This window comes from Arvicanthis niloticus, chromosome 3, assembly GCF_011762505.2.
Source record: "Arvicanthis niloticus isolate mArvNil1 chromosome 3, mArvNil1.pat.X, whole genome shotgun sequence".
NCBI classification, from domain to species: domain Eukaryota; kingdom Metazoa; phylum Chordata; class Mammalia; order Rodentia; family Muridae; genus Arvicanthis; species Arvicanthis niloticus.
Genome location: NC_047660.1, coordinates 56,356,721 through 56,378,245, shown reverse-complemented (window position 1 = coordinate 56,378,245; position 21,525 = coordinate 56,356,721). Strand labels below are relative to the sequence as shown.

General features: G+C 40.1%; 1 protein-coding gene across 3 annotated transcripts in view; it reads left to right on the top strand.

Annotated features, from left to right (window-relative positions):
* Wdfy2 (WD repeat and FYVE domain containing 2) overlaps positions 1-21,525 on the top strand; it is a 138,086-nt gene that overhangs the window by 83,996 nt on the left and 32,565 nt on the right. For all 3 annotated transcript variants that reach the window (XM_034498059.2, XM_076930872.1, XM_076930873.1), the window contains exons 4-5: positions 13,516-13,570; positions 19,528-19,678. In XM_034498059.2, the coding sequence (XP_034353950.1) occupies positions 13,516-13,570; positions 19,528-19,678 (206 nt within the window). The remainder of the gene's footprint in view (positions 1-13,515; positions 13,571-19,527; positions 19,679-21,525) is intronic.

Genomic DNA, 21,525 nt, shown 5'->3' with positions numbered 1-21,525 from the left:
AGCCCCAGACCAGGGCTGCAGAAACTGACTTGCCTTCAACCTGGGTGTCTCCACAACACTTTAGATGTAGCAGACTGTAGCTGGACTTACTTCTCCTTTGCCTACAGTGAGCCCCTTGTCCCTTTAGCAGATGGCATCATGTGAGCCCCATCCAGAAACAATGCACATCGTCCATCCCTCAACCCTAGAACTCTCTACCGTCTGTGTTCACGAAATTTTCTTTACATTCTCTGTTTCTTATAGTTTTGGCCTGCTGCAGTAACCCTCGAGATTGCTTCTGCTGTCTGTTGTCTCTTACTTCCTCCTTTTCCTCAGATCCAAACTTGTAGTTTAATTTTAGCCCTCCTTACAGTATAAGTTCTCAACAACTTTGGAAAGAATAAAGTTCAAAGTACTTTATTTGCCCCCACGTGTCAAACTATCTATCAGAATTTTGTTACTAAGCGTCAGATATGTGTGGTTCACATCAATACCACAAATAAGGGGCCTTATTACTGATATCAGATGCTAGCCCTGACCTTTGCCCTCAGCCCTCACTCGGAGTTCTCCTGCTTTTAAGATCTGGAGACCCTTAGTCGTTCCTGTGAGAGGTCAAGCAGTGACTGGCATAAAGGCCTTGGCTCTCATGTCATTCCTCAGTAATAATTCCTTATATGGCAGAAATTCTTTTCATTTTAGCAGTAGATAAACTTTACTTTTTGATACATGTAATTGTTTCATCTGAAATTGAAGAAAATTCCATTTTATACAATGATTTGTTATCTTGAATTGAAAGGCTTTTTTGTAAGCTTATCATTGTCAAACTAGTTTCCTTCTTCCCTACCCCCAGTTTTTGTTGGTTTGGTGGGAACACATGGGGGCACTGGCTAGCTTGGAATTCACTGTGTAGGCTTGCCTCAAATATGTAAATGATCTTCCTTGAGTTCTGGGGTTACATAGATATTCCACCACTATGTCTAGTAAGCTAGTTTGCTTTTTGAGTACTACTTTTGGCTAGTAAGACTTGGTTTTGTAATTTTGACTTTGTTGTTTCTAATATTTTATGTACATATTTATTTCTTAAATAGTGTTCAGGACTTAAAGAGCTGTGGACTTAAAGCCAGAGAAAAAGATTTACAGCAAGATTTGAATGGACACCTTAGCCAGAAATAGCTTGAGATACAACATAGGGAGTTTTTTACTGACCCAGGAAGTGAACATTGGTTAGTCTTGAGGTTTGGGTCAAAAGGTGTTTACTGTTCTATTTCAGCATTGACTAGGAAAAGTTAAACCATTCTAATAAGCTCTTTTCATTTGTAAATTATTTGTGTGTCTTTAAAATGCACCCATTTTTATGTAATTGGACTGTGGAAAGCATTGAAGTTGTATTTTTTACTTCAAAGTCTGTTATTGACGAGCGAGTTATTTATTCTTCCCTGGTGGGTGATTTAAATAGTAAATGAATTAGTATCTCTCACACTTATTTATGGTAGCTCTCACAGAAAAAAAACCTTCATTTTTGTATAGCATATTATGTTGCTATCTTATAGCCTTCAAAATCTATTAGTATTAATAGAGAGCTCCTCTATCTAAATTAACACAACACTCAAAATAGCAGGTGTTGCCCTCTCAGACTCTGGAACTCTGGAACGTGCAACACTTAGAGTGGAGCCTTTTGAAAGGTGCTCCTAAGTGGAAACAACAGTCTAGCTGAGTGTTTAGTGTAGTGATCATGACATCACTCATAAACAGTTTCCACTTCTACAGGGAAGCTTTTTCATATGTTCAGAATAATTTTCTTAAAAGTTCCAAGCCATTTTAGAGCATCAGCAACTAACCTTTTGTGGTTTGAGTGAAAATGGTCTCCATTGCCACATGTATTCAGAGTACTTGGTAACCCAGTTGGTGAAACTGTTGGAAAGGATTCAGAGGTGTGTCCTTGTGGGAGGATATGCATCACTGGGGGTGGGCTTTGAAATTTCAAAAGCCAGTGCCAACCCAAGTTAGCTTTTTCTGTCTTATAGTTGTGTCTCAAGATGTAAGCTTTTAACTACTACCCCAGTGCCACGCCTGCTATCTGCTGCTGTGCTCCCTGCCAGGCTGGTTATGGGCTCTAGCCCTCTAAAACTGTAAGTTCCAGATTAAACACTTTTTAAAATAAATTGCTTGGTCCTAATATTTTATCACAGCAACAGAAAAGTAACTAAGACACCTATATAAATTAATCTTCTCTGTCATTTCCTACTTAATATTACAGCCTAACTTTTATTATATTCAGATTATATTTAAAATATCCATTCTCTTTTACTGACCATGAAATTAATGGGGCTTGAGCAGGAGCTTTCTTTGTGTCATACATTGGTGATTTTAGCCTTAAACTGGACACTCCCCCTCCCCCCCTTTTTTTAAACAACTTCCAAGAACATTTGTTCATAAGACTCGGAAATTGGCCTGGGGCTTCTTGGATACACACGTGAACCTTTATCCAGGACCTTCTCCTATCTTGAGCATCAATGCATGTGGTTATTTACACTCAGTGTTGAGAAAACATAAACATTGTTGAGAAAAGATGACGGCAGACAATAAATCATGCACCCAGGTAAGCCACTGGGGAACAGCCTGACAATTAAGCAGTGTAGAAAGATCTTGAAATTTCTAGTTTTCTGCTTTATGTATAAACTGAAGTTTGTGGAAGAATTTGTAGGGAAAAAAGTATGTGTTAGTTTTTCATTGCTGTGACAAAATGCCCAAGAATTAACTTAGGGGAGAGAAGTTTGTTTTGACACTCAGGTTCAGAAATCTCATTCTGTGGTTGGTGGCACACTGCATCATGGCAGGAACACATGCAGAAGATGCCTGCCCATTCTGCAGTGGCTTAGATGCAAAACAAAAGACAGGAGGAGGCTGGATCCCAATGTCCCCTAGGTGGGCACACTAGGCCCCATCCCCACAAAGTTCTACCAGTAGTGACACCTGCGACCAAGAGCCTTTGACACATGGGCCTGGGTGACAGTGACAGTCTGGGTTAGCAGTTCTTACTCCTGGTTCGAGTGGTGATGCTTTCAGTATGAAGAGATGGTCAGCTCTTGTTACTGCACACACCCCAGCCTGCTTTCCCTTATTCCACATGCTTCTGTGTGCCGTGGCAATTAGTCAAAAGTGATCAGAGGTTTCTGACACAGCTGAGAGGCAAGGCTGACCTGGGACTGAAGCTAAAGGGTTTCCTTCTCTCCACTTCTTAAAAGAACCTCTGTGCGAAGAGATGAAGGGTTCCTGGGTGTAAGACGGGTAGGAGGCAAATCCTCTTTTTATCCATCTTTGCAGACGGTTGGTCGGGTGGTCAGGAGCAGTGCAAGAAGCCAGCAGGGTCAGTCAAGCCTGAGCAGACCCAAGGTCAGCTGTATCACTGAAGCCAGCGGTTCTCAGACTGAAGCCAAGGAAATCTAAGCTACTCCATCATAATGCTAAGAGCTGTCTTTTCTTTCCCACTTCCTGGCAGATGTGCTGATTGAATTCAGAAGCAGCATGAGGCTCCAGCTGCTTTTCTTCATTTGGAAGTCGTTAGAATGGAAAACGTACAACTCTTGTCACTAAGTTTTGTTTTTAAAAAGTTCCATTTTTACAGATTTTATTTACCTATATTATATTGAGTTAATATTTTATAGCTTTATCAGTTTTTACTTCTAGTGTGATAAGTATCAATTCATACAACTTACATAAATGAATGTCCTTCAGAGTCCTGAGGAGTTTTGAGAAGCATGCAAGTTCCAGGATGCTTGTTAAAGTCTGGAGATGCAGAGTAAGGTGCATAAACGTGTGCAGCTTGCAGACCTTGTGCCAAGCCCGCCCACTTTCCCGAGTTTCAATTCAAAGGGTATAACCTCCCTTAGTTCCATCTTCAGTGAATGCCTGCCAAAAGCCTAGCTTCCTGGGCTTCCTCATTGTTTCTCTAAATACCCTCCCTTTCTAATACCTGCTTGCCTAACTCAAAAGGCCTGGCTCTGTTCTCTTCTGGCTCTCTCCCAGCAGGTGTTGGGTTTTTCAGCTTACCTGGCCTGTTAATTTTCTCTCAAGCTTTAATGAAAGGTTCTCAAATTTGAGGGGGAAAAAAATCAAACAATTGTAGAAGGTCATTTTGAGTATTATTATTCTAGGATTTGAAGTTTTATTGATAGACTTCTTGAGTACTCTTCTGATGTACAGCAATGTAGAGACAAAGGTATAGAGGTTTTGCCTGTGGGCCCTGGCCCCACATGCATCCCACCCCCGTATGAACATCTCCTCGCAGAATGGTATCTTCATGGTCAGAGATGAACTCGTGGATACATCGCCCACAGTCCATGGTTCAGGGTTCATTTTTGGTACTCTGCATTCTGTGGGTATGGACAAGTGTCAATGGCATGTAGCTATCACTGTATCATATGGAGTAGTGACATTGCTCTGCAAGTCCTCTGTGCTCTGTGTTGACCTCATGGATGCTTCTGTGATGAGAGAATGGAAGCTGAGTTGTTTTGCATTCATTGGATTTTCTCTGAGAACAGCAGACATCCCAAGAGAGACACTGAGTGTGAAACAGGTTGGCCAACACCGCAGGCTTCCAAGGCCTTTGGTCACAGACTCTGACTCTACATGGAAAATCCCCCCTCATGCCTGCAGTTTCTTGCAACCCAAAGAGCATGCACAAAAGCTAGAATAACCGACGTATGCAGATTGTTAGGAACAGTACAATCAGTATGGTTCACAGCTTAAATTTGATTCAGAAATCCCTGGAAATAGAGGCAAAAAGTTGACTCTGCAAATTCAGAAGGTATGTGATAAAATTGAAGGCACTTTTAAATGTAATAACACTTTCACAATACTGATTTTATGTCAAACCCGTATGTAGGAGTTCCTTGGATCTTTAAAACCAGAACTACTACATGATCCATGTAGTACTAGACATCATGTATCATGATGTCTAGTAGAATTGAGAGCAGATATTTACAGGATTCACAGTAGCCAGAAATAGGCTATGTTTCTGTCAGAAGATGAATAAAGAAAATGTGGTGTGTATATATGATGTTGAATATTATGCATCCAGTCCTGTTCCATGTGATGAATATCAGTAAACCTAAGGACAGTGTGCTCAGTAAAATGAGCACAATTGTAAGTTACGGAGCAGAGCGGCACTGTGAAGTCACTTGCTTAAGGTATCTCAAGAAGAAAGGTTGGCACGGAAGACCTGGGTGAGCAGGCCTTTTGTTCTTGGCTCTCTCTTTGTATATTATTCTTTCTTGTTACGACTGCCAAGCATTCAGCATCTCTGTTTGATTTACACCTTGAAATCTTGAATTTAAGATCCTTTTTAGAACAGAGAATGTAGTATGTAAGCGTTTCCTCCCTGGCTGGTAGAGGGTGTACTCTACTTTCAGTGGTGCTAATCTTTGGCTAACAAACTCTAAAAGCCACCCATACGTTTCATTAAACTCATCAGTAATACAGTAAGTTCATTGATTAAGTAGTTGAAGGGTTATTTTTTCCTACTGTTAAATTTAATGCTAAGTTTAAGCCAAAAATCTAAATAAAAAATAAAAATCTAAATAAAAAAATATTTAAGGGAGCTAGAAGGATGGTTGCCCAGAGCTGAGGAAAGGGAGAAGAGGCATTTGGGTGGAGTGTTGTATATATTTACACATGTGCTCATGTGTGTGTCTGCATTCACTGTCAGTTAAAATCAAGACATTGAGTAAACAACGTTCTGGATACTTCTGAAAACAAACTCAGTTACTATGAAATGAGAAATTTACTAATATCACCATCCCAACTGGACTTTGTCTGTAAATACCTAAGGAAATTTTGTAGAATGCTGGACCTCTAGATCTTCTGTGGCCATCAAAACATTGTGTGTGTGTGTGTGTGTGTGTGTGTGTGTGTGTGTGTGTATGTGTATTTGTAGACGTTTTTATGGGAAGAAGAAAGTTTCTGGGCAATAACTGTTGACTCAAAAGACGCCTATAGAAGGGGAGCCTTCCTACTTGTGAAGAAGAGTTACAGTGTCCTTTGCATATCACAGAGTTGGGTCAGCTTCTTTTAAGAATGAGAGTTCACTACCTGAATCTCATTATTCTCTAAGGAAATGTATTAGAAACAATAGAAGTTAAATCATTTGCTTTTTGAAATTAAAATTGTGGTTTTGTAGTGGAAGCATTAATCTTTTTAAATTTTTGTAGTATTTTTTTTATTTATTAAGATTCTAACATAATTATTGTTTTTGTTTCCCTTTCCTCTCTCCACACCTCCCACACACCCATCCTCACTCTCTTTCCAATCCATTTTTCATTAATTGTTGTTACAAAGATACATGTATACAACATATATGTAATCTGCTTGGTCTGTATAATGTTAGTTAGGTGTATGTTTTCAGGGCTGACCATTTGGTATTGGGTAACCATTGGTGTTCTTTTCTCTGAGGAAGATTTATTTCTCCCACTCTCAGCATTCTTTAGTTGCTTGTAGTTCTTTGTGTAGGGCAGAGCCTTTGTGGACTTTCCCTAGTCTACATTAACATGTCTGTTGTTGGTGTAATTTGGCTCATGTTTAGGCAGTTGTGTTGGTGAGACTTTATAAGTGTAGCTTCTGACATTCCTAGAAAACAAAATCTCAGAGCAAACTCCTGCTTCCTCTGGTTTTTACAGTCTTTCTACCCCATCTTTTACAATGAACCCTGAGCCATAGGTGTAGGAGATATTTTATGTATATATTATACACATATTATAATATATTTATATAAACTTTTATATATTACATATTATATGTTATAACATGTAATATATATCCATTGGGACTGTGCTTCATAACTGCATTTTGATTGGTTGTGGTATTCTATAGTGGTCTCTGTTGCAGTTTCTGTGATGTGGTATTGAGGATTATACTTACCTATAGGTATAAGAATAAATAATTTAGGCTATAATTAGGGATTTTGCTGGTTTAGCAAAATGGCATTTATTCTCCTCTGAAATCCATGATGTCACTAGCCTTGAATACTTGGCTAGATTCTCAAGTGGATTTCCCTGTTGTTGAGCAGGTTTTAGGTCCAACTAGAGAGTTGTTGGTTACTGTCAGGTCGTGTGTGCCACTGCTGCACCTCTAGGGTTATCGTGCATGCTGGTCATTGTTGTGGTTCATAGGTGTGCTAAATAAGACTGTTGGTTGCTTTGCTCCTTTGGAGTTTGCATGGTGCCCATATCCATTGCCCCAGCCTAGCCTAGCCATCACTGCCTATGCCAAAACCAATTTCCAGGCTTTTGACAGGACCTGCCCTGCCTGTCCCCCAGTACCCCAACATTTAGGCTCATCCCATACCACATTCAACATCACTACCTACCTAGCCTTATCTGCCCCTTACTCTAGACTTCAACCAAGGCACACATCCTGCCTACTAACCAAGTTTCCTCTATCTACCTGATTTCATTCCACCTAAGCCATTTTGTCTTCTAGGCCTAACCTGCCCACACATCCTCTCCTATGCCCCAACCTACTTTGTCCATATCAGACCTAGAACTAATGAAGGGAGTCTACATACCCAGGTCTCATTGCAAAAATATAAACAGCTTGAAAGATCAAACCAGAAGTACTTTACCTCCAAAACCTACCAGTTCTGCTGAAATGTTTGCTAACAAGAATTACCCAGATGAACCTAGGACACAGAATTTAAAAGAACCATCATAAACTTCAGCAAAAAATTCAAGGAACTTAAAAAAGATACAAACAGCTTGGTAAAATTAAGTGAAAAGAACTTGAGAATAAAAGTCTGAGTGATGGCAAGAAAACAGACATAAGACAATGGAAATGACAGAGGCAACCCAAGACTGAAGAATGGAGTCAGTAATGAGAGAAACACTGAAGAGGACTCAGCCTGAAACAACGGTAGCCTCGAAAAACCCAGGTGCTTAACTAGAATAGAATGTAAAGGAAAACACCAAGTCAAACGAATCGATCGGAAGATCTCAAAGGGAAAGAGGATCCAGATGAAATAAGCAAGGAACATGGGAAACAGAAGTAGAAACACAGGAAGGGATGTAGAGGAAGTGAGGGATACCGCGAGCGAACCAAACTTCAAGTCAGAGTCATAGGTGAGGAGCAGTCGTAGAGCAGCTGATCAGACTCTGAAAAGTGTGCCTCTCCTCCATCAGGAGTGGCTTTGTGTAGCACATACTGCTTTGAACCTGGAGACTTCTCTGTGACCTTTTGCCAGGTAACAAAGCACATGCCATTATTTCTCTCTTATTCTTCATAAATTTGGATGTGACCTTGGTGATTGCTTTGTTTATTTTTCTGAGAAGAAAGCTTTTATAGGGAATATAACTGTGGTTTTGTTTTGTTGATAAAAGTAGACTCATTATGCATTCAGTCAGTATATATCTTTGATACACCACATACTCAACAAACAGTTGGTAGCTATTGATCTAATTTTAGATTCTATTTTTATCTGTGAAGTATTAGATTTTAAGAAGTAAGATTATTGGCAGGCTTTCAAATAAAGCAAAAAACTTAAAATGTGAATTTAAAATGTTTTATTAGTGTGTGTTTTATTAGTGTGTGTATGATGTATGTTGGGGAGAGGTACGCACATGCTGAGGACAATTTTGTAGGGTAGATTTCTCTGTTTTATTTTATGTAGATTGTGTGGCTCACGCTGTGCTTGTCAGGCTTGCGTGGCAGGGGCTATACATACTGAGCCATCTTGTTGCCCAGTAGATTTTTTAATGTATAAGGTACTGTGGCTTCGTTGCCAGGGCTCTATGGATTTGTTTCATTGATCCTTATGTGAGGTGGGGAACAGTGCTAAGAAGTGTGTAGTATTCCTTGACTGGCCACACCAGAATAAAGAGACAGAGTGACTCAAGACAGAACCGAGAATGTGTGCTGAGTAGGGTCCTAAATATGACCAGAAAACAAAATAGTATGTTTGATTCTGGTAAAAAACACGTTAGATGGCCTCCCGGCATCTTCCTCAGGCTGACTAAACTCAATCATAAATTGGATTAGTTAAGGCAACTCTTCTACCAAACAAAAGCCATGGTGTCTATTTGATAGATATATTTCAAATGCAAGCAAACTGTGGTTAACAGTTCTTGTGATGAGTTCAGGAGGGTTGTGATTGGCATGTGTCTAGGCAAGCATGGACTCTTAGTCCTTTTTAAATGACAGGACATGTTAGCAACTTAAAAAACCCACTCTTGCCCAGTTAAAGTAGTTTCACCATCTGATTGGCTAATTTTGCTAGGCTTGGTTTTCAGAGAAAGTAAAGGAGTCAGAGAAGAGTGAAACAGTGTTTGCAGATGTTCAGAGCTGCTTAGGTGAGTTAAGTTAAATATAAAGATGGGAGTGTGGCCCTCATGGAAGATATTTCCATTGAAACATTCTTTATAAGCATAAACTTTATCAACATAAACATAAATTCTAGTGCAGAGGCTGAGGATGTGGCACGGTTGGTAGAATGCTCTCATCTAACGTGCATGGGGGCCTGGGTGCCATCTGTGGCATTTCATAAACTGGGCACAGGGTGCAGCCTGCAGTTCCAGCACTTGGGAAGTGGAGGCCAAGGTTCAGACCATCAGTGAAATTTTCAGTACTGCAAAAGATCCGATAAATATAATACAAAGGCAGAATATTTGGACAGAGAAATAATTGGCTGTTTTACTTTTTAAGCTGGATTTCAAGGTCTAGTAGTCAAAACCTTTCTCTACTTCACTAAGAAAATTGCAGAATACAAAATGGCATGGGCCACACTATATACTTTGCCTCAGGTGTTACTGTTTCCCAGATGCCCTGGGTTTATTGTTGCACTCTTAAGCCAAAACCCAGACTCCTGGGCTCCTCTGCCAGTTTCTCAGTTACAGAAGCACTGCTAGACCTAAGGTGTGACTTCGCCAGGCTGCAGGTGGAGGCTAGGTTAAGCTGTGTCCCAGAGGAAAAGAGAAGCTACTGTGGAGCTCGTTTCACGATCCAGAGGGAGATGGAGAACGCTGTGGGTAATTCCCCGCCCCTTCCTTCTCTCCTGTGTTCTTCCTAGGGCTGTCCTTACTTCTGTCTGTCCAGCCCCTTCTGTGTGCTGGAGAACTGACTTCTCTGTGAGACTCAGGGCAGTTTGGTGTTGATGTGCTAGGCTTTGTTCTTCCTGTTTTCCTCTGTTGGTGCTTTGTTGTGGGAGACTTCACCTCCAGCTCTAGCTTTCATTTAAAGACGTTACCTTGGAGACAGATGTTGTTTTGGGGTGGGGGGAGCACTAGTTTAAAGCAAAATCTAAATAAAGATGTGTACAAAAAATGAAAGAGCCAAGTAATATATATGGAAAAAACGAGAAGACTCCAGTGTATGAACAGCAGTGCACATCGAACTACACTGAGATGTCATTTGCTTGCACCTTAGTTGGCAACAGTGAAAAGAGGAACTCATCTGTTGATGGAATTGAGTAAATCCCTGTCATGTGAATGTAGAGACTGAGTGGCTTATGCTTCATAGAGCGTGCTGGCAGAGTTCTGTGTTTGAGACAGCAGTCTTCTATATGTGCCAGCCACATGAGATATGTGCTCTTGTATAATAGTGAATTTGAAGACAAATGAAGTGACCATTTTAATAGGAAGGGCTTGAAAAATGAATGGTACACCCATTTTATAGGATATTATGGAGTTATCAGAAAGAATAAGTTTAACTAAGTGAATTCTAGAAAGATAGCTAGTTCTGTTATATTTTAAGGGAAAATACTCATTATCCTTTTTTTATGTACCCTAACTAAACAAAACCACTAAATGGGTATTTCCCTCTGTGTGTAGATTTACAACAGCATTTACATTTTTAACTAAGGTATACAAAGATTCACAATAGCAAGTTCATTTGCTTAAAGAGTAAGCTTCAATGTGCAGACAGTGACTGACTTCTCCCATGTGTGCCTTGCTGCTTGTGCTGTAATAGGCATTAAAATCAATGAGGTGTTAGGCAGACAGTAGAATGGAAAAAAACAAGAGGGTAGATTTTTTCAAAACAATTTAAAATATATGTAATCTAATTTGTATTGGTCAATCCTAAGGGAATAAATATAAGCTTTAGCCTGATTTCTTGCTAGATTTTTCCAAGAGGTGATATATTAGCTATATGGAAGATTCTGACTGGTTAGTATCTATCAGGCCTTGAGTGGACATGCTTTCTCATGTTAACATACCCTCTGAGCATCACAGCATACTATAAACTCATTTAAAAAAGAAAAATAAAATGGATGAATAAAAGGCGACTGCCAATTTTTTCATATTAAAAAAGCCCCAAGGGCTGGAGGAATGCCTCAGCTATTAAACAGCTAGGCTCACAGTCAACGGAAGCGTCACTGACTGGTTTACAATTTGTTGTATTATAGATATTATTAAACTGTATAATAACAGTATTATAGATGTAATTTCAATTATACTTATATCAAAGAAATGATATCACAAATGGATCTTTAAATATTTATCATTGGCATACTTAGAATAGCATGTGGTTTTCCATGATTAAAAAATACATATATACATCAATAAAAAAGTGATAATATCTCCTCCAAATTTTCCCTGCCTGTATTTTTTTTTTTTTTTTTTTTTGGAGACAGGGTTTTTCCTTATAGCCCTGGCTGTCCTGGAACTCACTTTGTAGACCAGGCTGGCCTTGAACTCCGAAATCCTCTTGCCTCTGCCTCCCAAGTCCTGGGAAGGCATGTACCACCACTGCCCATCATGCTTGTATATTTTTATTATCAAAGGAAGAAAATATTTTTAAAAATTAGTTTATTAGTACATGAACTGGTAGTTTTTTATTTTGTATGCATGTCTTAAATACTACATGAAAACCTGCATCAATTTTTTTTTTTTTTAATTGTGTATCTTGCCTTTTCCCAAGAGGAATTAAGGTCTTTTTGCCTAGGTCAGTGAACCATTTCAGTATATGTCACAAATGAAACAAACTTGTCTGCTTCTCAGTTGTGTTTGCAGCTGACAGGTTTTCTCTGTCTGGGTTGGAGGCTCTGGAGAGACCAGGCTTGTGTGAGGCGTTCCCAGTCAGGCATCACAGACACTCTCAGTTCCTCTGGAGGAAGCTACATGTATATTTTCAACTTTATCTGTTATATTTTCGTTGAATTCTTCAGAAGTGAGGAGATACAGTGCCACTCCTTGAAGGATTCATGATGTAAGTTTAAACTGGCAAGTTTAGTAATGTTTTTCCCAAGGAAAACATTTTGAAGAAAATCCCTTTGTAGGTAAGCTTTGTACCAGGACTGTGACAGAAAAACAGAACCAAAGAAGCTAGTATGCCCTGTCATGCCATCCTAGTTTACCTTTGTGTCATCTGTCACAAAAAGCATACAGTGTTTTCACATAAAAACATTACACAATCTCTATGAACTCAGTAAGCATCTAATAGCAATAAAGGGATTTCCCTTCCCTTCCCTTTCCCACCCTGCTTTGCAAAGCAGTCTTCCCACCCTGCTTTGTAAGGAAATCATCAGAGAAAAATTCTGGATGCTTCCAACTGTTGTGAAAAGCTTTATTGTTCTGTTGGAAGCTTGAATAAAACATTGCTTTATAATTCATCTTTTAAGGAATGTGGGTGTTTGCATTTGAGAAGGTTAAGGAACTCAACCTGCCAAGTCTTGTAAAAACCTGGTTGGTGTCTACTTGGCCTGGCCAACTGCTCGGATACTTAGGTGAGACCCGTTTATGTGCCCCAAGCTCCAGGTATGCTGTAGAAACTCGTGTCCTTGGTGCATCGATTGTCCAGGCTCATCTCATCAGCTTGAGAGGTGGCTTCACACAACTGACATTGGTTGATGACTCTGTGGCATGCTCTAGAGGTACAAGGATTGAGCAGGAACATCCCTGGGAGCTTATTGTAAGGGAAAGTGAATTGCTGATGTTAACACAGACTCCAGATAGCTAACCTTATTTCTCAGTAAATAATGGCCACCCATTTGGTCAGTGATAAAGCCTTTCAAGTGTTTGCTGTGGTGCCAGTGAGATTTTGAATCGTTAAGATTGGCATTGACCAGATTCCAAACTCAGAACATCATCTGATATGATCGTTCTTATATAAGAAAAGCCAGCTTGAGAGTTGTGAGGCAAAATTTCTGATCTTACATTGGATCAGAGTTTGGGTTACTCTTGGGAGAGGGACACACTTGCCAAGTTGATTGACAAACCACTTGTGTTAACTGTAATTTTGTTATGCATTCTGTTTACCAAAGCATAATTGTTCATTAAAAACTTTGCTTTTGCTTGGGACCTGGAGGATGACCACGGTTAAGAGCACTGGCTGCTATTCCAGAGGACTGGGGTTCAATTCCCAGCACCTGCAAGATAACAACCAACCATCTGCAATTCTAGCTCCAGAGGACTTGACTCCCTCTATTGGTCTCCATGGGCACTGTGTGCATGTGGTGCACAGACATACATGCAGGCAAAATCTCCCATACACATAAGTAAAAATCTCAAGAAAAAGATTCTTTTTGCTTAATATTTTTCTCTTATCTTGTAGGAGTTTATTTTGTCTGAAGATTATAACAAGATGACACCTGTGAAAAACTATCAAGGTAGGTGATACAGGAGAGTCGGAGCCTGCTTTAAAACTGTCTCTTAATTATTTCCACCCTCAAGAACACTTAAGTTACATGGAGGAACAAAAAGAGAAACCCTGGGAGGTCAGAATTAACCCAGTTTGTGAACCAAGTTGTTGAGGCCAGAAGAATCCAGATTCTACAGAGGTCAAGTACAAAACCAGACCAGGGCAGAGTGACTCCAAGTCCATCATGCTTTCTGGGAATGGTACAGGCTCAGGAAAAGTGGAGTCAGCCTCAGGTTGTTCAGATGAACCTCATTTCATGTTTGATGATATGCTTTGACATGTTGGGGTGTGGGTGGGGGTGGAGGCTACAGTTTCTATGGTGTCTTAACAACGACTTATTGGCCAGATTCACTCTGTCAATCAATAGTGTCTGGAGGGGACCTTCATCCAGACCAACAGTATCATGGCATCAGGGAATTGGGTCCTTAAGGCCCAGATGTCATTGTATTCAGATACCTTGAGCTCATTCATTCTTTGTGGCATCCCAACATCTCGTCCATGACCTCCAAAGACACTCTGCTAGCATGGGTTTGGAAGGGTCCAGGCAATGCTTTAAGATTTAGAGCTAAATCTATTTCCCTGTGGTTTTACTCCTATGCATCACTAATCAAATATTTATTGAGTACCTACAGTGTTCCATTAGCTCAGGAGTGTAATAACGAACAGAAATATATAGTGTGTATCTATTAGAGGCTTATGTGAGAGATTTTAGGATGTGCCCTTCCAGTTTTTGCTTAGCTTGTTGGAACCACAGAAACTTGAGTTTCACCTCTCTTTAACCTCTTAGTAGCTACCGAAGGGCCTATTCTATTCCTTCTCCTTTAATCATCTTCGTTTACTTTCCTAACATAAGCATCTTATGTCTCAACTGTTTTTTTTTTTTAAATAAGCTGTTGTTCTCTATAAAACATGTTTGACTGTTTTACTCATATTTGAGGGCTCTCTCATGTTGTACCATTTGGACCATTTTCAAATACAACCTGGTGTGTCATGTAACTTTTTGTATGGTTCCCAATGATCATTCTCTTCCCCTCATAAGGGTGAGCTAGACTTAGAACATGGTAAGTGATGGAGGTCACTTCCAAGATTATGTGCAGAGACTGGGGCATGCATGGCACTCACCTTCCTGCTTCCTAGTGTGCATGTCTGATGATGTGAGCTATCTTGTGGAGAAGCCTGTATGCTAATGAGCCAAGAAGCATCTCGTCAGCAGTCAGTGAGAGACTAATACTCCCTGCTCAGCAGTCCATGAAGAATTGAACCCAGCCAAAAGCTATGTGAGATTGATTAGAAACCAGCTCACCCTCTGCTAAGCTTTCAGATGACACTCCACACACGGTGCTTCCCTCCTAGGTAAAACCTCATGGCTGGAGCATTTTTGACCCACAGAAACTCTGAGGTAATAAGATGCTTTGAGACATCAACTCTGGGATAATTTGTTACACAGCAGTAGATGACTAGTGGGTACATGTAATCTGCTGGGTAGAGCCTACTTCTCTCCTCTCCTGGGCACTGTTGTTATAATATAGAGATGAGTTCTGGCAGCTGTTTTACACTGAGGCTCATTGGGGCAGGTACCACTGCAGCGTCCTTACAGGATGTTTTAAGGAACTTTTCTTTTTATACTAAATCTTGGACTTACCAATCTGTTACCTATCATTTCCTTTTATTTAGCCTGTTAACTCAACTTATCAAGATATATTGAAATGCTAGTTGTCATTACATATATTACCACTCTTTTGCCTTTGTATTTTTCTTTCTTGCACCTTTGTTAAAGGTACTGGTGAACCCCTCCAGGTTCTGAAGAGCCTATTATTACTAGAATCCATTGTTCACATGCTCTTACATGGCAGGTTTTCTAGCATAGTCTACATGCTTTATGTCAGATAATTATAAAAACTCAATAACCAGACTCTTGTGAATGTTTTTTTCACAGAGTCCTAGAACTGATGGTAAATTAGTATATTTTTATTGTTTTCTTTAATCAAATGTTAAGCTTATGAGAAAAGACAAAGTTTCACATTTGCCAAAGCAAAGAGAAAGCCAAATCACAGAGAGTTGGTTATAATGTGCACTGACTTTGCAGCTGCCGTGGGGAAACAGAGAAAGCACCAGGAATAACTAGTTGCCTGTGTGTGACTATGCCCTTTGCAGCAAGAGGTACAGCCTGGTAAGAGGTACATCCTGAGTAAGATGAAAAGTTGGAACTGAGATTTCTATAAAAAGTCCACAAAGGATTATGTCCTCATGAAAAGGAAGGGATGGAAATCCTTTACTCCAGGAGACAACAAGGGAATTTATTCTGATCTCAACTCTCTCTATAAGAAAAACCTATATAAGTCAAAACGTATCTGAAAATTCTTGCATATGAAATACAAATCTAAAACAACTATATAGAGCTAGAAGCTCTATGTTTTGAAAAATGATTATTAAAAATAGTTATTGATCAGTGATACTCCCAAGCACCACCAGAAATGAATACAGGCCTCTTTAAGACAAACGGCATACATGTCCTTAGAGGAAAACAAGAACAGTTGGTATAAGGCTGTAGGTCAGTGGCAGAGCCTTGGAATCGAGCTCCAGACAAAACAGTTAAGCAAAAGGACTGCACGGGATTTACTTTTAAAAAGTATTACAAAAGCAGAAAAAGCATTACAAATAAATGTTAGCAGAAATCACAAACAGAAGAATGAGAATGTCAGCAAACCTTGGAACATGATCAGTAACTTGAAAGAGATTATAACATCATATTTTAAGTTTTTAAAGAAAACTAAGGCTGAGTGTGGTGGCTCATGCTTTCTCCCTCAGTCTAGACTGTGTCCTATACCTACTGATACCTTTGTTTTCATTTGTATTCATTTTTGCTTTAAATTTGATGATGAATAGACCCTTGATAAATCCTAAAACAATTGGAAGGTAAATAATACACTTCTAAATAATCTGTGGATTAAAGAAGAAATCATAAAACATTCTGAACTGAATACAAATGAAAAAAGGATAACAATATTTATAAAATATTACCACAGCAGCACCTAAGGGGAGAGTGACAGCTCAAACATAACATGACATCATAAAAGAAGCAAGTCCTCAAATCAGTGACCCTGATTTACACTGCATGCACGCGTACCACATGCACACACACAGAAAGAAAGGAAGGAGAGAAAGAAAGAAAGAAAGGAAGGAAGAAACTTAGAAGGAAGGGAAGAGAGATTATTGCAGCAGTTCATGATGTATAAAACAGTACAGAGAAGCCAGTGACATCAAAGACTATTTTCTGAGATTAATAAAAGTGATAAACTTCTTGCTAGATTAGCAAGGGGGAAAACAATAGAAATTATCAGTGTCAGGAAAGAATAAACTAACACTATTATAGAAACTCCCTCTATATGCACAGGGTGATAACGAATTCCTTGGATACTATGAACTGATATCCAGAAGCTCCATGTGTGATACTGTGTTGGTAAATAGAACAAATGAAGTCAACAGACCTTTGAAAGTCACAAACTGCAGATCACTCAAGAAGAAATAGATTCTTAAACGCTATATGTGTAAAAAGAAGTTGACTTTTTATTTTAAAACCTTCCCCTAAAGAAAACTTATATTACGGTTCTCTAGAGGAACAAAATAGAGAGAGGGAAGATGATTGATGGCTGGATGCACGGACAGACAGACAGACAGACAGATTTATTAGAATGGCTTACAGGCTGTGGTCCAGCTTGTCCAGCAAGGAGTGTCTACCAACAACCAAGGAAAGGTCCAAGAATCTAGTAGATGTTCAGTCCATGGTGTTGGACGTCTACACTGGTCTTCAGGATGCAGCTGAAAAAAATCAGCTGTAGTGGCAGTAAAGAATGGATTTGTTAAGAGAGAGAGTAAGCAGGCAAAGAGAGCAAGCTTCCTTCTATTCTCTTTACATTCTTAAACCTAGATATATTCCTAGATGGTTTACTGGTTTTATGGAACGTTAAAGAAAGAAAATATGTGAAACTACAGGAGTTCTTTTGGAAATTGAGAAATAAAAGACTTTCCAGCCCATTGTTAGGAAATCAGTATTTCCTGATACTAATGCTATACAAAATCAATATGAGAAAACTGGATGCCATTATCCATATAGACAGATTACACAAATGTAGATTTCACTATATCCAGCAATGTATACAAAAGAATACATTATGGTCCGGTGAGGTTTATCTTAGGAATGCAGTACTGGATTCACAGTAAAAATTACATGGCAGCCATGCACAGTGACGGACACCTTTACTCTTAGCACTCAGGAGGTAGATGGATCTTTCTGAGTTCTAGGCCAGCCTAATATACATAGAGTTCCAGGACAGCCGGGACCATACAGAAACTCTTCCTCAACAAATAAATATACAGGGTGGGGAAGGCAACACAGGAAGGGCATTTGGTGAAATCATGTTCACAACTCAGAAATCCAGGAGAGAGAAAAGCACGCCACCAGCATGGCAAAGAACTGCTGCAAACCCAGCCCTGGTGGCATGGTGATGTGAAACATGAACCCTGCCAAGACTAGGATGCCCCTTTCCCCGCTTCCTATGTAGGAAGCCAGACAGCAAGCCCAGGTTTGCTTAGTGATAAGAATCTGCCTTCAAAGAATTTCCTTCTGCGTAAAAGAGTTGTCTCCTTAGAGTATGTGTGTGTGTTTTGAGTTTTGAGAGTTTGTTTTGTTTTCCCACTGACAGCCACACACTAAGAGAACTGACTTCACCATAGAAACAAAGGTTTGCTTTGCTGTTTGCATGTGTGAGAGGCAGGGGGGTGGGATTCAGATATGCCACTTTCTGTCTCTGCAGTGACTAAGAGAATGTGTTTAACACTCTGCAGTTGCCAGATGGTTTTTACTGCAGTGGGACTGCAGATAGCCACCCACACTGGCTCATGCTGCGTGATAATAGAGGTGGAAAATCTACTCCTGCCCCAGAAAACCCCTAGCCAGGCTTCAGAATGTCCTTCTTGGTCATTCTATTCCCTTGTGTTTGTTGCCTGGCATCACATAGTAAGAAAGCAAAATTCTTCCTGCCTGAGTTTATTAAGTAATAGAGAAGCCATGGGACCTTAGCCAAATGACTCAGCCTCACTAAACCTCAGTTTGCCCAGGTGAGCAACAGAGAGATGGCTAGAAGCTATGAGTAGTCTCTTCTCACCCTGAAGTTGTGTGATGCAAAAATTCTTCCAGAGGGGTTGTGCTTGTATATGAGTAACCAACCATAGGGAGTCACTCTCTCTCATATGTACATACTTCTGTGTAACAGGCATTTCATTCTCAGTAATTTTCTATTGTTGTGGTAAAACACTATGACCAAGTCAATTTACAAAAAAAAAAAAAAAAAAAAAAAAAAAAAAAAAAAAAAAAAAGCATTTATTTTGGCTTATAGCTCCTAAGGGATAGTCCATGATGGCAAAGCAGAGACATGGAGCTAGGAACAGCTGAGAGCTAACATCTTGAGGACCAAACATTCAAATATATGAGACCATTATTAAGGGTCAGTTCTCATTCAAAACACCACCATTCCCTTTATTCTCCAAGCATTTGGATTCTGATAGAAAGCTGTCAAAAAAATTTTTTATGAGTTTAAAAATCAGAGTTTATCAAAAAAGATCAATGTATTTTTCCTCTGGGGAGAGTGCACGTAAACTGACCACAAGTGACTATGTTGTAAATGTCATTTCTAATGTATCTACACTAATTCAGTAACCCTAGCATGCTTGGCCAGGCTTTGGAAACTTTCTGAGGCAGTAATTCTTATATGTACACAAGCAAGGGCGTGAGGACAGGACACCAAGAAGAGTTAGATTATTAAAATCAAAACAAAACAACAAGTGTTCATAGGGCATCCTTCCCAACTGCTGATAAGACTTACTTATTTCTCTATCAGTCATTTTTCTTATCTCTTAATTTTTCAGCACATCAGAGCAGAGTGACGATGGTCCTGTTTGTTCTGGAACTGGAGTGGGTGCTGAGCACAGGACAGGACAAGCAGTTCGCCTGGCACTGCTCTGAGAGTGGGCAGCGCCTGGGAGGTTACCGCACCAGTGCTGTGGCCTCAGGCCTGCAGTATCCTTTGCTGGACAAAGCCCTTTCTCCTTGATCATGATAATTTACGATATGCACAACTTAAAGATTTTATGTTTTTATTTACTGTCTTTTCCTGTGTGAGAAAGATGCTCAGAGAGCTTCCTAAGGCTCAAGGTATTGGGGTTTCCATGGAAGGGGAGTGGAGCAAGGTAACATCATTAAAGTAACAGGCCAGCTGAATGCTGTGACATAGTTCTGACACCTAGACAGGACACAGCCCAATGTGTGATCCCTAGCTGCCAGGCGGACTGACAGACATACAACCATCAACAAAATATACATCAGTGTTAATAGGCAAGTCATTTCCCTTGCAGGACATCTCCTAATATTATAAATACCCCATTGGTACTTTGAAGCGTGGTCCATGAGATTCCCGTTTGTTTAGAAATATTTTGGTGGCCAGTGGGATGAGTCAGCAGTGGGATGAGTGGGATGCTTGCTGCACAAGCTGGCAACCTGAGTTCAGTCCCCAGAACTCATGGGGGAAGGAGACAGCTGACTGTTGGAAGTTGTCCTCTTAGGTCCATGGGCTGCACACTGCAGTACACCCTAATAATAACAAATTAAATTTTAAACATTTCTTGACACAGTGAGCTAGCTGTCTCTAAATCGTATCCTGCAGGCTCTGTTCCAGGCATGAGACTTTCTCAGAATCCATTTTACCATATTCTTGTCTCCCAAGTTGTCAGTCTGTGTACATGGGGTGAGCACCTACTAACACCAGAGAAGCTCACTTCTTGCTGGCTGGGCTCTGAGAAGCTGAACATCAGTTGATGTGGGACATGTTTCTCTCCCAGCAAGAACGAAAGTTCACTTGTATAGAAAAGTAGAATCCTCCCGTTTCTGGCAGGGAGAACATGGAAGCAGATACTGTCCATAGATGCAGGAACAGTGAGGCCTACGTTTAGTTTATCTCTGTATTTATAAAGTGTCCTGACAGTGTGCTGTAATTTTCTTACACCTGAGTGGCAGTGGGTATGTTTATGGGTACACTGAGGCTAATACTGATGTTTTCTCACTGGAAGGATAAGGGGAAGGGATCAAGATAACCACAGTGGAAGGTTGTAAAGATGGAGAGTTAGCAAGATGAGAGACAGAATTGACAGGGAGAGGGAACTTATCCTTGACCACATGAACATAGAAGACCCTTCATTATGCTTCAGATGAGCCACCTGAAGCCTAGCAGGGCCACACTGCTAATACGAACAGGACTGCTGTTTCTGAGGTCTCTTCCATTGGACTTCTGCCTTTCTCCCTTTGCTCTTCAGTACCAGAACCAATAGCATCCTGTGGCTTGTACTGAGGCTGGCATCACTGGCCATGGTAATGGTGCATCTTCCTTTCATTTTGTGTCTTGCCTAGCCAAACCAGCCAGTGTGAGCAAAGACACAGATGGCTTTTCAAACTATCTGAAAATAAGAAACAAAATTTAAATAATTAAACAGAATTACAATTAAACTCACCTTGATCACATTAACCTTTAAGGTTCCAAAAGTCACTTTCATTTTATGACATTTTACTAAGGACAGAATCATGTTACTGGTTACCAGAAGCCCGGGGGTGGGGTGGGGGGGAGGTTGTATGTATATGTGTGTGTGTGTGTATTCACAGAGCCCCTTCCAGAAAGTGCATGACCCACCAAATTTGCCTTTAATAGCTCCAGTTTTCAAACTACAATGCCAATTCTTACTCTTGAGTATCTTTGCACTGCTAAACATTGGTAGCATGACAGTCCTATGCTTTTGCTAAGAGGGCATAGGGTGTGGTCTGAGCCAAGAACCATGTGATTCTTCCAAAGCCAGGGGTTTCATCCCTGCCCACTCCCT